The sequence below is a fragment of the Lutra lutra genome, chromosome X (genome assembly GCF_902655055.1).
Source record: "Lutra lutra chromosome X, mLutLut1.2, whole genome shotgun sequence".
In the NCBI taxonomy this organism is placed as follows: Eukaryota; Metazoa; Chordata; class Mammalia; order Carnivora; family Mustelidae; genus Lutra; species Lutra lutra.
Window position 1 is genome coordinate 66994221 of NC_062296.1, and position 13618 is coordinate 67007838.

Here is a 13618-nt window from a genome sequence, read left to right on the forward strand (position 1 = left end):
ACTGCCAAACCATATTTCAATATGGCTGTCCCATTTTTAACTCCCACCAGCTATACATAAAAGTTCGAGGTGGTCTGCATCCTTATTGATGGTGTTTCAATTCTAGACATCCTAATAATTGTGTAGTGATATCTCACTGTGGCATTAATTTGAAATTCCCTAGTGTCTGATTATGTCTATCTTTTCATATGCTTATTTGTCATCCATATCTTTTTTTTTTTTTTTGTAACATGTGTGTTCAAATCTCTCACCCACATCACCCACCCCTTTTTTTCTTATCATTGAGAGTTCTGTATGCACTCTGGATACAAAGTTTTTATCAGATATGTGATTTGTAAACATTTTCTCCCAATCTGTGCATTGCACTTCATTCTCTTAAAGAGAACCTTTAATATAAGTTCTCAATTTTAATGGAGTATAATTTATAATTTTCTTCTTTTATGGATCATGCTTTGGTTCTGTGTCTAAGAAATTTTTGTCTCACCCAAGGTCTCAAAGATTGCCTCCTATGCTTGCTCAAAAAATTTTATAGTTTCATGTTGTACATTTAGGTGTATGATCTTATTTTTATATGCTGAAAGAAATGAATTAAGCTTCTTTAATTTTTATTTTTTGCATATAGATGTTCACTTGCTATGGCACCACTTGCTGAAACTACTATCTTTCTTTATTGAATGGTCTTTTCATTTTTGTCAAAAATTAATTGGCAATATAGGTATGAGTTTGTTTCTATTCTATTCATCTATACTTCTGTTCCATTCATCTCTATGTACTTTTGTCAGTATCAACTGTTTTGATTATGGTAGTTTTATAGTAAGGCTTGAAATCAGACAATGTGTCTTCAAACTTTGCTCTTCTAAAAATTTGTTTCAGGGGGCACCTGGGTGGCTTATTCGATTAAGCATCCAACTCTTCATCTCAGCTCAGGTCTTCATCTCAGGGTTGTGAGTTCAAGTACTGTGTTGGGCTCCACGCTGGGTATGGAGCCTACTAAAAAAAAATTGTTTCTGGGGTGCCTGGGTGGCTCAGTGGGTTAAAGCCTCAGCCTTTCAGCTTAGGTCATGATCCCAGGGTCCCGGGATCGAGCCCCACATCGGGCTCTCTGCTCGGCAGGGAGCCTGCTTTCCTTCCTCTCTCTCTGCCTGCCTCTCTGCCTACTTGTGATCTCTGTCTGTCAAATAAATAAAATGTTTAAAAAAATTGTTTCAATTATTCTAGTTTCATTGCCATTCCACAGTAACATAATACTTTGTTAATATCTACAGAAAGTCCTGCTTAGTTTTTTTTGGAATTATGTTGAATACACAGATTAGTTTTGGGGGAAACTGACAACAATATTAAGTATTCTTATTTGCAAATATAGTGTATCCCTTCTCTTGTTTAGGTAGTCTTTGATTTTTTTCATCAGTGCTTTTTTGTTTTAAATGTACAAATCTTAACACATTTCTATGATTTATAATTAAGCATTTCATGTGGGCCTCCTGGGTGCAATTTAAACAGAAGTTTAATTTTTTTCCTCTTTAATTGTCCATTGCTAGTATATAAAAATAAGATGGATTTTTGTATATTGGCCTTATATCCTGAGATTTTTATTAAACTCATTTATTAGTTTCAGTAGCTTCTTTGTACATATTTCAAGATTTTCTATGTAGACAATTAAGTTATCTATAAGTAGAGCCAGTTTTATTTCTTGGTTTCTAATTTGTGTGCCTTTTATTTCCATTTCTGGCCTTATTTCACAAGCTAGGATCTCCAGCTCAATGTTAATTAGGAGTGATGAGAATGGACATCCTTATTTTGCTGCTGATGTTAGGGTGGAAGTCATTCAATCTTCCACCACTATAGGTTTTTCAAAGAAGCCCTCTATCAGTTGAGAAATTTTCTCCTATTCCGAGTATGGTAAAATTTTTTAAAAAGATTTTATTTATCCATTTGAGAGGGAGAGAGTGAGAGAGAGCATGAGAGGGGAGAAGGTCAGAGGGAGGAGCAGACTCCCCCTGGAGCTCAGAGCCCAAAGTGGGACCCGATACCAGGACTCTGGGATCATGACCTGAGCCGAAGGCAGTTGCTCAACCAACTGAGCCACCCAGGCACCCAGATTTTTTTTTTAAAGCAGGAATGGATATTTGAGTTTGCCAAATGCTTTTTATGAATCTATTGAGATGATTTTATGGCATTTCATCTTTAGTGTGTTAATAAGATAAATTACACTGATTGTTTTTTTTTTAAGTTGAACTAGCCTTGCATTCCTGAGATGAACCTCACTTGGTCACATTATGCCATTATTTTGTACATTATTGGATTCAATTTTCTAACACATTATTAAAGAATATTTGTGTCTCTCTATGTATTTTTAAAGATTTTATTTATTTATTTGTCAGAGAGTGAGAGACAGTGTGCACAAGCAGAGGGAGTGAGAGGCAGAGGGAGAGGGAGAAGCAGGCTCCCCACTGAGCTGACAGCCCAATTTGGGACTTGATCCCAGGACCCTGGGATCATGACCTGAGCCAAAGGCAGATGCTTAATTAATTAAGCCACCCAGGCACCCTATCTGTGCCTATATTTATGAAGGAAACTGGTCTGTAATTTTTTTGCCTGGTTATCATATCAGGGTAGTGCTGGCCTCATAAGATATATTGGGAAGTATTCCTTCCTCTTTAGTTTTCTTTTTTTTTTTTTTAAAGATTTTATTTTTTTTTGACAGAGAGAGATCACAAGTAGATGGAGAGGCAGGCAGAGAGAGAGAGAGAGAGAGAGAGAGAGGGAAGCAGGCTCCCTGCTGAGCAGAGAGCCTGATGCAGGACTTGATCCCAGGACCCTGAGATCATGACCTGAGCTGAAGGCAGCGGCTTAACCCACTGAGCCACCCAGGCGCCCCCCTCTTTAGTTTTCTAAAAGAGTTTGTATAACTTACTTGCTTCTTATTTAAATATTTAGCAAAACTCATCAGTAAAGCCAGTGGGTATGGAGTTTTCTCTGTGGGAATATTTTAATGAAAAATACAATTTAATCAAAGATAGAGGGCTATTTAGGGTATATATTTCCTGTTTAATGAACATTAGTACCTGTATGTATACAACATGGTCACTGTGGATTTGTTTTGGTAACTTTTGTATATAAGATTTTTGTACCTCTGTTCATACATTAGATTAGCCTGTAGTTTAATTCCATCTATGTTTTTAAATTTATTGGTATAAAGTTGTTCATTATTGAAGAGAATACCTCTGACAACAAATATGTGGGGGTTTTCCGCATATCAAGCAATTCTCCAACTTTTCCAACATGAATCAGATGTCCTAAAATTCAATTAGGACATTAACTACCTGGAGTTGGCACAGATCCCACAAGTTAAGGACTCAATCCTACAAGACTCCCCACATACCAACCACTTCAGGCACTAATTGCAAATCTAAGTTGGGGGTTCCCATGACTTCCTCTTCAGCTTTGATAATTTTCTACACTGTTTCATAGAATTCAGGAAAACAGTTTACTTACTAGATTACCAGTTTATTTTAAAAAGATACAACTCAGATTCAGCCAGATGGAAGAGATGCATAGGGCAAGTTATAAGGGGAAGGGCATGGAAAACTCTCTAGGTTTCTCAGCACCACCCCATGCTCAACAATGAAGCTTTCTAAATCTCTTCAGTTAGTTTTTATGGGGGCTTTTTACTTAGGCATGATTAATTAAATCAATTAATCAACCTCTAGTCTTTTTCCCCCTCGAATTAGGAGGAAGGGCTGAAATAACATGGTTAGTTCCTCTAGCAAATAGTCCTCCAACTTTAGGGGCTTTCCAAAAGTCACATCATTGTCATAAATTCAGGTGTGGTTGAAAGGAGTTTGTTATGAATACCAAAAGATGCTCCTTTCATCTTTATTACTCCAGAGCTGTTTCAGGAGCTAGGGAAAAAAACCAGTTATTATAACAAAGATGATTCTATTGCTCTTATCACTTAGAAAATTACAAAGGTTTTAGAACCCCTGGTGAGGAACTGGGGATGAAAAATCAAAATATATCTCTTATATCATAGTTATACTCCCTCATCATCCTTTGAATGAGCATATGATCTGTAGTAATATTTCCTCTCTCTTTCCTGAAACTGGTAATTTGTATCTTCTCTCTCTCTTTTTTTTCCTGATTAGTCTGAGATTTATTTTTTTGTTTGTTTGTTTAATTTTCTCAAAGAACCTGCTTTGATTTCATTGCTTTGACCTACTATTTTTATTTATTTTTGTTATGGTTTCTATTTAGCTATTTTCTGCTCATATCTTTTTATTGTTGTTCAGACAGCTTTTATTAATATGATAAAATCACTTTTCTACAACATGAAAGAGCTAAAATTTAAACTCATCTTTACCTGTCTCTGAATCTGAAATGATTAAATATCTTCATCTTGAGGAGTTTTATTTAGACCCAGACTCCTGTTTTACCTACTATCTGTAGTCAATAACCAGAGATTTCTCCCTCTTTATAAAATTACTCTTTATATTCAAGTCCTCTTACTTTGGGGCATCTCCAGTACACCGGGCAAACTTCTTAAACATTAGGACTCAATTTTCTTCAACTTATTGAACCAGTTTAACTCATAATTTATTCATTTTAACACATATGTATAAAAACAAACTGCTCATGTCTTTATAATTTCCTTCCTTCTGCTTGACTTGGTCTCCTTTTCTCTTTTTAAAGGTAGAAGGTTAAATAATGGATTTGAGGGGCGCCTGGGTGGCTCAGTGGGTTAAAGCCTCTGCCTTCGGCTCAGGTCATGATCCCAGGGTCCTGGGATCGAGCCCCGCATCAGGCTCTCTGCTCGGTGGGGAGCTTGCTTCCCCCCCCCTCCTCTCTGCCTGCCTCTCTGCCTACTTGTGATCTCTGTCTGTCAAATAATAAATAAATCTTCAAATAAATAAATAAATAATGGATTTGAAATCGTTCTTCTTTTCTAAGAATTTTTTAAAGCTTTCAAAAATTAGCATGAAAACACTGCTTTAGCTTCATGTCAGAAGTGTTGATATGCTGTGTTTTGTTTCCACTCAAGTCCATATAATATCTAATTTCCCGTTGACCTCTTCTTTGACCCTTAGGTTTTTTGGAAATGTATTATCAACTTCTGAATATTTAAATGTTTTTCAGATATCTTTATCAGTTCTATTCCAGTTTTACTGTGATCAGAGAACAAAAAGTTCATGAAATGAGTACTTTTTATATCTATTGAGATCTGTGCTGTGGTCCAGAATATGGTCTGTCTTAGTAAATGGTCTATGTACACTTAAAAATATACTAAAGAATATGTTTCTAAAGTTTCTTAACTCTGACTCTATGATTTTTCTTAACATAAGTGTGATTTCTTCTTTTTCATTCTTTTTCTCCTACTGATTAGCACAAATAATACCAAATGGTTGCCTGCCAAGGAAACTCTGTGGTTTTTGAACTGCACAGAAGCACTGCCTATTCAGAAGGTAGAGTTCAATTTTTAAATGGTTTTTGAAAAAGCTAATTGAATCACGGTGGTGAACTAAACACAAAAATTATCTACACACACACACACAGGCACACTAAAAAGGGTGCTATTAGGAGACCAAAAATTCTGAGGAATTCTGGAAAAACAGGAAAAGAGGCTACCAGATTGGCTAACTCAGAGAAGTTGCAACACCTGCAGTAGAAAAACTGGTCATATTCAGAGAAACTCTGAATTTATCAGAGTAAATGAAATTGCAGCAGTGTAGAGGCTCCAGGGTCAGCTGTGAGATGGAAGAGCTATTCTGTGAACAGCAGACCTATTTTTCCTGCCCCTCTTTCCTGCCCCGCTTTGCCCCCCACCCTTACTTACAATGGGAAGTCAGCACCTGTTTCATCTGACACCTTCAGTCTCCCAAAATACACTCCAAAGACAGTGAATGAGCTTAAAACAACTATAGATCTTCACAGGAGAGAAACAAGAGGACATACCTACCCAGAAGGAAAAAACATTACTCTTCCAATGTAAAAAATATATTTATTTTGGTAAAAGGGAGGGTCCCTATCCAAGCTCCATGTTTTATGCCCACAAAGGAGAAAACTACTGAATAACTGACACACCCTGACCTTCCATTCTGAGAAGCATATTGGTGAAATGAACATCACAACTACAGGTCAGATCTTTGCTAATTACCTAGGTTAATTAAACAAGTCATTTATCCCTAAATATAAGTAAACAAAGGTTTGGCAGGTGTTTGACAAGATTAAAAGAGAAAATCATGATGAGCAAGAAGAAATATTTTGGGGAAAACAGATATAATATACAGGAAACAGAAAACTTCACCAAAAAATTTAAATTCATGCTCTCAAAATTTTAAGGAAAGAAAATTAGTTCATAAAATAAGAAAAGGCTGCTATAGAACAATTTGAGAATAAGATAAACTTCTTGTAAACTAGAAAAATTAATGCAAACTTAAAAATAAATTAGAAGCCAGGTGCTAAGCCCAGTTTCCCTCTCTTATGCAGGTTCTGACAGAATCTGAACTCAGCCCTTGGGGCCCGCCCCTTTCCTTTATCCTTCACCTCCTTCTCCCCCTCCCCCACATAACGGATCCTTCTCCCCCCGCCCACACCAGTTCCGGGTAACGGTTTCCAACTACTGGCCTCATCTCAGAGCTGCTGCCACCTGGCACGGGGCCTGTCTGCCTTCTGCCTTTCTCTTCATTCACTCGGAAATCTCCAAGGCCACCACCGCCTTCGGCCCCACCGCCGCCCGCCGCGCAGCCCTCGCTTCCGCACCGCCTTTGCCTTCGCCCTGGTGCCCGGGCCCCCAGCCATGGCCACCCCGCAGCTCTCCCAAGTGCGCCAGAACTACCACCCCGACTGCGAGGCCGCCGTCAACAGCCAGATCAGCCTGGAGCTCTACGCCTCCTACGTGTACCTGTCCATGGCCTTCTACTTCGACCGCGACGACGTGGCCTTGAAGCACTTCGCCCGCTTCTTCCTGCGCCAGTCCCGCGAGGAGACCCAGCGTGCCGAGAAGCTCATGGAGCTGCAGAACCAGCGCGGGGGCCACATCCGCCTCCGCGACATCAAGAAGCCGGACCGCGACGACTGGGAGGGCGGCCTGAAGGCCATGGAGTGCGCCCTGCACCTGGAGAAGAGCGTGAACCAGAGCCTGCTCGACCTGCACCAGCTGGCCACCGACAAGAACGACGCCCAGCTCTGCGACTTCCTGGAGAGCCACTACCTGCACGAACAAGTCGAGGCCATCAAAGAGTTGGGGGGCTATGTCACCGACCTGCGCAAGATGTGGGCTCCGGAAGACGGCCTGGTAGAGTACCTGTTTGACAAGCTCACCCTGGGTGACAGCGACAAAAAGAACTGAGTTGGGACTGTTTTCCCCATAGCCCCAGGCACAAGGTGACTTTCCCTGATCACCATGCCGAGCATGCATATTGCAGTATTGCTTCTGCAAAAGGTTCCAGTTCTTTTCTCCCAGTTTTGCCATAAAAAAGTTGTTTGGTTTCAATAAAGTTATTTGGCTCCTAAATAAAAAAAGGTCTCTGGTTGATTTGCATGCAAATCTTTCACCTTTTAGGTTTTAAAACAGGAATCCAGGAGTCCTTCTCTCTCCCTAAGCCCATCTACATGCCTCTCAGGATCTCGGGAAGTGGAGGGAAAAGATATTATATAGGACCCTGGAAAACACGAATCAGTATTGCCTTTATAAACGATGTTGGGGGGGGGCGCCTGGGTGGCTCAGTGGGTTAAGCCTCTGCCTTTGGCTCAGATGATGGTCCCAGGGTCCTGGGATCAAGCCTGGCATCGGGCTCTTTGCTCAGTCGGGAGCCTGCTTCCCCCCCTCTCTCTGCCTGTCTCTGTGCCTACTTGTGATCTCTGTCAAATAAATAAATAAAATCTTTTAAAAAATAATAAAATAAAATAAACGATGTGGGGGCAGAGGGGTGGTGCGCTGAGGTGGGTGGTCTGGGGCCCTGGGTGTCAGTGGGTGAATATGTATGGTAAAAGTATAAAAGGGGGCGCCTGGGTGGCTCAATGGGTTAAAGCCTCTGCCTTTGGCTCAGGTCGTGATCCCAGTGTCCTGGGATTGAGCCCCTCATCGAACTCTCTGCTAGGCGGGAGCCTGCTTCTCCCTCTCTCTCTGCGTGCCTCTGTGCCTACTTGTGATCTCTGTCAAGCAGATAAATAAAATCTTTAAAAAAATTTTTTTAAATTTTTAAAAAAGCATAAAAGAACATCGTCTACAATTTACAACGGTGATTGTCCCTATGGAAAAAGTGAAGAATGGGATCAGGCTGGCATTAAAGGGAGTCTTCAACTTTACTGGAAAACTTTTAGCTTATTAAAATACACAAATGTTAACAATTGTTGCTTCTGAGTAGCAACAGTGGGATCTTAGAAACAGGAATAACACAATATTTCTTTGACAAGCTTGTCCTGGGCAATAGTAACAGTGTAACTGAGTCTTAGGCTGGCTTCCCATAGACAGAGGAGTGACTTTGTAGGTCACTGTTTTATTTTTTATTATTTTTTTAAGATTTTATTTATTTATTTATTTGACAGAGAGAGATCACAAGTAGGCAGAGAGGCAGGCAGAGAGGGGGAAGCAGGCTTCCTGCTGAGCAGAGAGCCCGACGCGGGGCTCGATCCCAGGACCCTGAGATCATGACCTGAGCTGAGGCAGAGGCTTTAACCCACTGAGCCACCCAGGCGCCATAAGTCACTATTTTAGACGTGCATACTGCCCTTACAAAATATCCAAATACAAAGTTCTCCTTCAATTGTACCCTTTCTTCCACTACTGTAGCAAGAGTATACAAAACCCCAAACTCCGTTATTAGAATGGCTGAAACATACAAGGTCGGGGTTGAAGCTCACATTTGTGATACTGAACGTGAAGTAGAATAAATCCCCTGAACGCTAAGCCAGTGAGTCTGGCTGCTTCGTCGAATGCAGCCAGTGGGCAAGAGCTGAAGCTGGGAGGCCAATCAGGAGATCCTACAGCAGATCCAATGAGAGACCTCGGTGGCTGAACTGAGTGAAAGCTACAGAAAAGGTGACAGACACAAATTCTAGTCGGATTTGGGTGACTCAACAAGATTTGCTCATGGACCACAGGTGAAGAATGAGAAATGAGGAAAATAATCCAGGCCCTGGTGTTTGCACTCGAACCCCTGAGTTGACGGTGATGCTAGTTATTAACTGGAGGATGTTTGCTGGGGGACATGCGGGGAGGGGAAGGCATGTCATGTAAAATCTGAGATGCCTATTAGATATGCCAGTGGAACTGTCAGGCAGGTGGAATCTGGAGCTCAGGTGGGATGTCAGGTTTGGAAATAAACATACGAGAGACATCAGTCCCAGACAGTGTTGAGGTCATGGGACTGGATAAGCTCACAAGAAAGAGTGTGGAGAGAGTGTGGCACAGTCAACTTCATGCTCAGGCAGCTACGGTTAGAGGATGGGTTGAGGTGTTACAACACCCAGAGGGCTGCTGGCCCCACCCTGACCATTATCTCTTCCAGACTGTGACCATGTGTGCCCATCCCCAGTGTCCCCAAATTAGCCTGTTCCTGGTGTAAGTGTGGTTTCAGGTTGCTCCTTTCAAGCTGTGGAGAGCAGTTAGCCTATTACCTTGTCCTCATGGCTATGGGTAGAAAGAAATTATCTCTTAGTAAAAGGATTTCCCAAGGAAATGATAGATGCTTCTGTATGTTTTTCTTTTTCCTCTGCTTTCCTTTAAAATTCCTCCCTTCTCTTAGTCCACCTTCTGACCCAGTGAAATCTGTACCCATGTAAGTCTTTAAAGTTGTTCATGTCTGGGAAAAAATACTCAAAACATTTTGTTTCTTTTGTACCATGTGTAGTTTACAAAGATCAAAATTGAAAATTTATGGATTTTGTATCCTATATTCAAAGACACATGGGTAGCCTGAATGTCTTTAAAGCCAACAGATTGCTTTGATGTATTTAGTAAAATATGAACTTTAGTTGAGCAGTGATCTGCTTTCACATTTTCCCATGATGGTGCTTTAATACTTTTTAAAAATGAGGATTATGGCCCTTTAAGTTTAGTTTCCAGAAAATGTTATAACCCTTTATTCTTCCTAGTCAAATTTGGTCTTTTCACTATTTCTTTCTTTGCCTACTTTGAGGACTTCTCCTCTCTCTGGATTTGTCTCAGATTTTACATACTTATTTATATACTTTAATATCTACCCTTCCCATAAATATGAAGAAGAACAGGGCAAGCATTAATTCTGTGTTTAAAAAAGTACCAGTTCACTGAGGATCCTTCTTATATTCCTGTTTTGGAAAGGCATTTGCTGTAATGGTTTCTTAACCTCAGATTGCCTGGGTTCACATCCCAGTTTAACCACTCATCTTGGGTGAACTGGGATACATTATTTAATTTAGGTAACCGTGTCACCTTGCATACTGAGAAGGGAAGAAAACAATCTTCTGTAGCTTCTTTGGTCTTCAGGAGCAACCAGGACTCAGCAAGGAAGATCTGTGTTTAGGTTGCCCCAAACTCAGGGCCAAGAGTGAGTTTTACTATGACAACTTTCTGTGGTTGTGGTTCTATTTTGCCTAAACCAGCTTTCCTTTTAAATGGCCTCCTAGAACATGTTTTCGCTAATTCTTCCCAAATCCAGTTTGCCTGATACTTCTTTTTCCATCTTGAACTACTTTTTATTCCTCAGAGATGGATAGGAGCAAAAGGATAAAGACCTCACTCTGATTTTCACTATATGTATGGATGTTTTGACATGAAGAGGTGTGGAATGGGGTGACAAATGGAAAAAAGAACCATATTAGAGCTACTGATAATATAAAAATTAAATTTTATAAAAACACCATTAAATTAAAATTGATAAAAACACCATGAATTTTAGCAGAGATTCATAAACTTTTCTGCCGTTAGAGTCACCTATGGAGCATTTAAAAATCTTGAGGCACAGGCCACACCTCAGAACACGTATGCTAGAATCTCTTGGGGCAGGATCTAGACATCCCAGGCTATGAAGACCAGGGCAAGTGCCTTGTCACTCAAAATGTGGTTTATGAACCAGAAGCATCAGCCTCATCTGAGCACGTATTACAAATGCAAAATTTGAAGCCCCATTCCAGAACTCCTGAATCAGAATCCACATTTTTAACAAGATCCCAGGTGATGCATATGCACTGAAGTTTAATTAACATCCTGGTACTCAAACACGGCTGCCCTGTGGAATCACCTGGGGGGGCTGGAAAATAATAATGCCTCAATCTACACTACTAGACCAGTCACAAAAAAATCTACTCTAACTTCAGTAAGAGTTATTGAATCAAGAATCACTGATAGCGGGGTGCCTGGGTGACTCGGTTGTTAAGCATTTGCCTTCACCTCTGGTTATGATTCCAGTGTCCTGGGATAGAGCTCCGTGTTGGACTCCCTGCTTGGTGGGGAGTCTGCTTCTCCCTCTCCCACTCCCCCTGCTTGTGTTCCCTCTCTCTCTCTCTCTGTCAAATAAATAAAAAAAAATTAAAAAAAAGGAATTACTGATCACAAACACACACACACACACACACATACACAATTTTACCCAATTTTGCTATTTTATCACAAACTAGTTTGTTTTATAGCATGGGTAGTCAAACTCTGGCCCACAAGCCAAAGACAGATTTTTGCATAAAGGCTATTGGTCTGTAGTTTTCTTGTGATAAACTCTGTGTGCTTCTGCTCTCATGATAATATTGGCCTTGATGAATGTGGAGATATTTCCTCTTCTTTTTTTCAGAGGCATTTGTGAGGAATAGGTATTAATTCTTCAAATATCTGATGAAGTTCACCAGGGAAATCAAAAGCTTGGGCTTTTGACTGTGAGAAGTTTTTAAATTAATAAATTAATCACTTTGCTTCTTATATAGGTTTATTCACATCTTCTAGCTCTTCTTGAGTCTTTTTGAGTCAGTTTCGGAAGTTTGTATCTTCTAGGAAGTTGTCCATTTCATCTAGGTGGTATATCTAGTTCTGGTTCACAGTATTCCCTTTTGCTTCTATAAACAAGGCAGTGATGTCCTTCTTACATTCCTGATTTTAATAATCTTCTTTTCCCTTTTTTTCTTGGTCAGTCTAGCTACACTTTGTCAATTTTGTTGATTTTTATTTTGATTTTTATTATATTTAAAAAGATTTCATTTATTCATTTCATTTATTTATTTAAGAGACAGAGAAAGAGAATGAACAGGGGCGAGGGGCAGAAGAAGGCTCCATGCTGAGCAGGACCCTGAGATCATGACCTGAGCCAAAGGCAGCCGCTTAACCGACTAAGCCACCCAGCTGCCTCCAATTTTGTTGGTTTTTAAAAGAAACCTACTTGGTATTTTTTCTCTATTTTTTTTTCTGTCCTACATGTTTTTTACTTCTGCTCTAGTCTTTAACATCCCCTTGCTTCTGCCTGCTATGGGTTAATAGCTATGAACTTTCTCTTTTTTAAATTTAGAATGTTTAGTTATTTGAGTTTTTTTTAATGTAACCATTTGCAACTATACATTTTTCTCTCATCACTGCATTTGGTGCATCCCATAATTCTTATTCTGCTGTGTTTCTTTCTCATTTATCTCAAAATATTTTTCGAATTTCCCGTGCGATCTCTTCTTTGACCCACTAGTTATTTAGAAGTATGTTGTTTAATTTCTATGTATTTGTGATTTCCCAAGGTGTCTTCTGTTACTGATTTCTAATTTTGTTCCATTTTGGTCAAAAAAAATTTTTTGTATGACTTCAATCCTTTTGAATTTACTGAGGCTCATTTTAGAATATACTGTGTCCTCGAGAATATGTCATGAGAGCTTGGGAAGAAGTATTCAGCACTCAGGTGGAGCATTCTATAGATTTTTGTTAGGCCTACATGGCTGATAGTTTTGGTCAAGTCTTCTACTCCTTTGCTGCTTTTCTTCCTAGTTATGCTGTCCATTGTCAAAAGTGGGGATTGTCATCTCCAACTATTATTTCTGACTTACTATTTCATCCTTCAATTCTGTTGGTTTTATTTCATCTATCTGAGGCTTTCTGGTTATATACATGTACATTTATGTTAACTCTTCCTGATGATTTGAACTTTTTATCATTATAAAATGTCCGTCTTTGGGGGACCTGGGTGGCTCAGTCAGTTAAGCATCTGCCTTTGGCTCAGTTCACGATCTCGGGGGCCTGGGACTAAGCCCCACATCGGGCTCCCTGCTTAGAGGGGAGCCTGCTTCTCCCTCTCCCCCTGCTTATACTCTCTGGCTCTCGCTATCTCTGTCAAATAAATAAATAAAATCTAAAAAAAAAAAAAGTTCCTCTTTGCCTCTAATAAGAGTTTTTGTCTTCATGTACATTTTTCCCCCCTGAAATTAGTATTGCCACTCCTACTCTCCTTTGGTCACTGTTTGCATAATGTAACTTCTCTCTTTTTACTTTCAAACTATTTGTGTCTTTTAATATAATGTGTATCTCTTGTAGATAGTATATAGTTAGATGTTCTTTTTATTCATTGTGACAATATCTGTCTTTTGATTATTTAATCTATTTACTTTTAATGTTATTATTGATATGGTTGATTTATATCTGCCATGTTGATATATGTTTCCTATAGCAATATTGCAGATA

General features: G+C 39.7%; 1 protein-coding gene across 1 annotated transcript; it reads left to right on the forward strand.

Annotated features, from left to right (window-relative positions):
• Positions 1 to 6610: 6610 nt before the first annotated feature.
• Positions 6611 to 7345, forward strand: LOC125091795 (ferritin heavy chain-like). Its single transcript, XM_047715784.1, has one exon. The coding sequence runs from the start codon at positions 6794 to 6796 to the stop codon at positions 7343 to 7345; it is 552 nt and encodes a 183-aa protein (XP_047571740.1). The 5' UTR covers positions 6611 to 6793.
• The last annotated feature ends 6273 nt before the right edge of the window (positions 7346 to 13618 follow it).

What these genes read in the sequence shown, in the direction of transcription:
- LOC125091795 (XM_047715784.1), top strand. Translation starts at nt 6,794, where the DNA reads ATGGCCACCCCGCAGCTCTCCCAAGTGCGCCAGAACTACCACCCCGAC.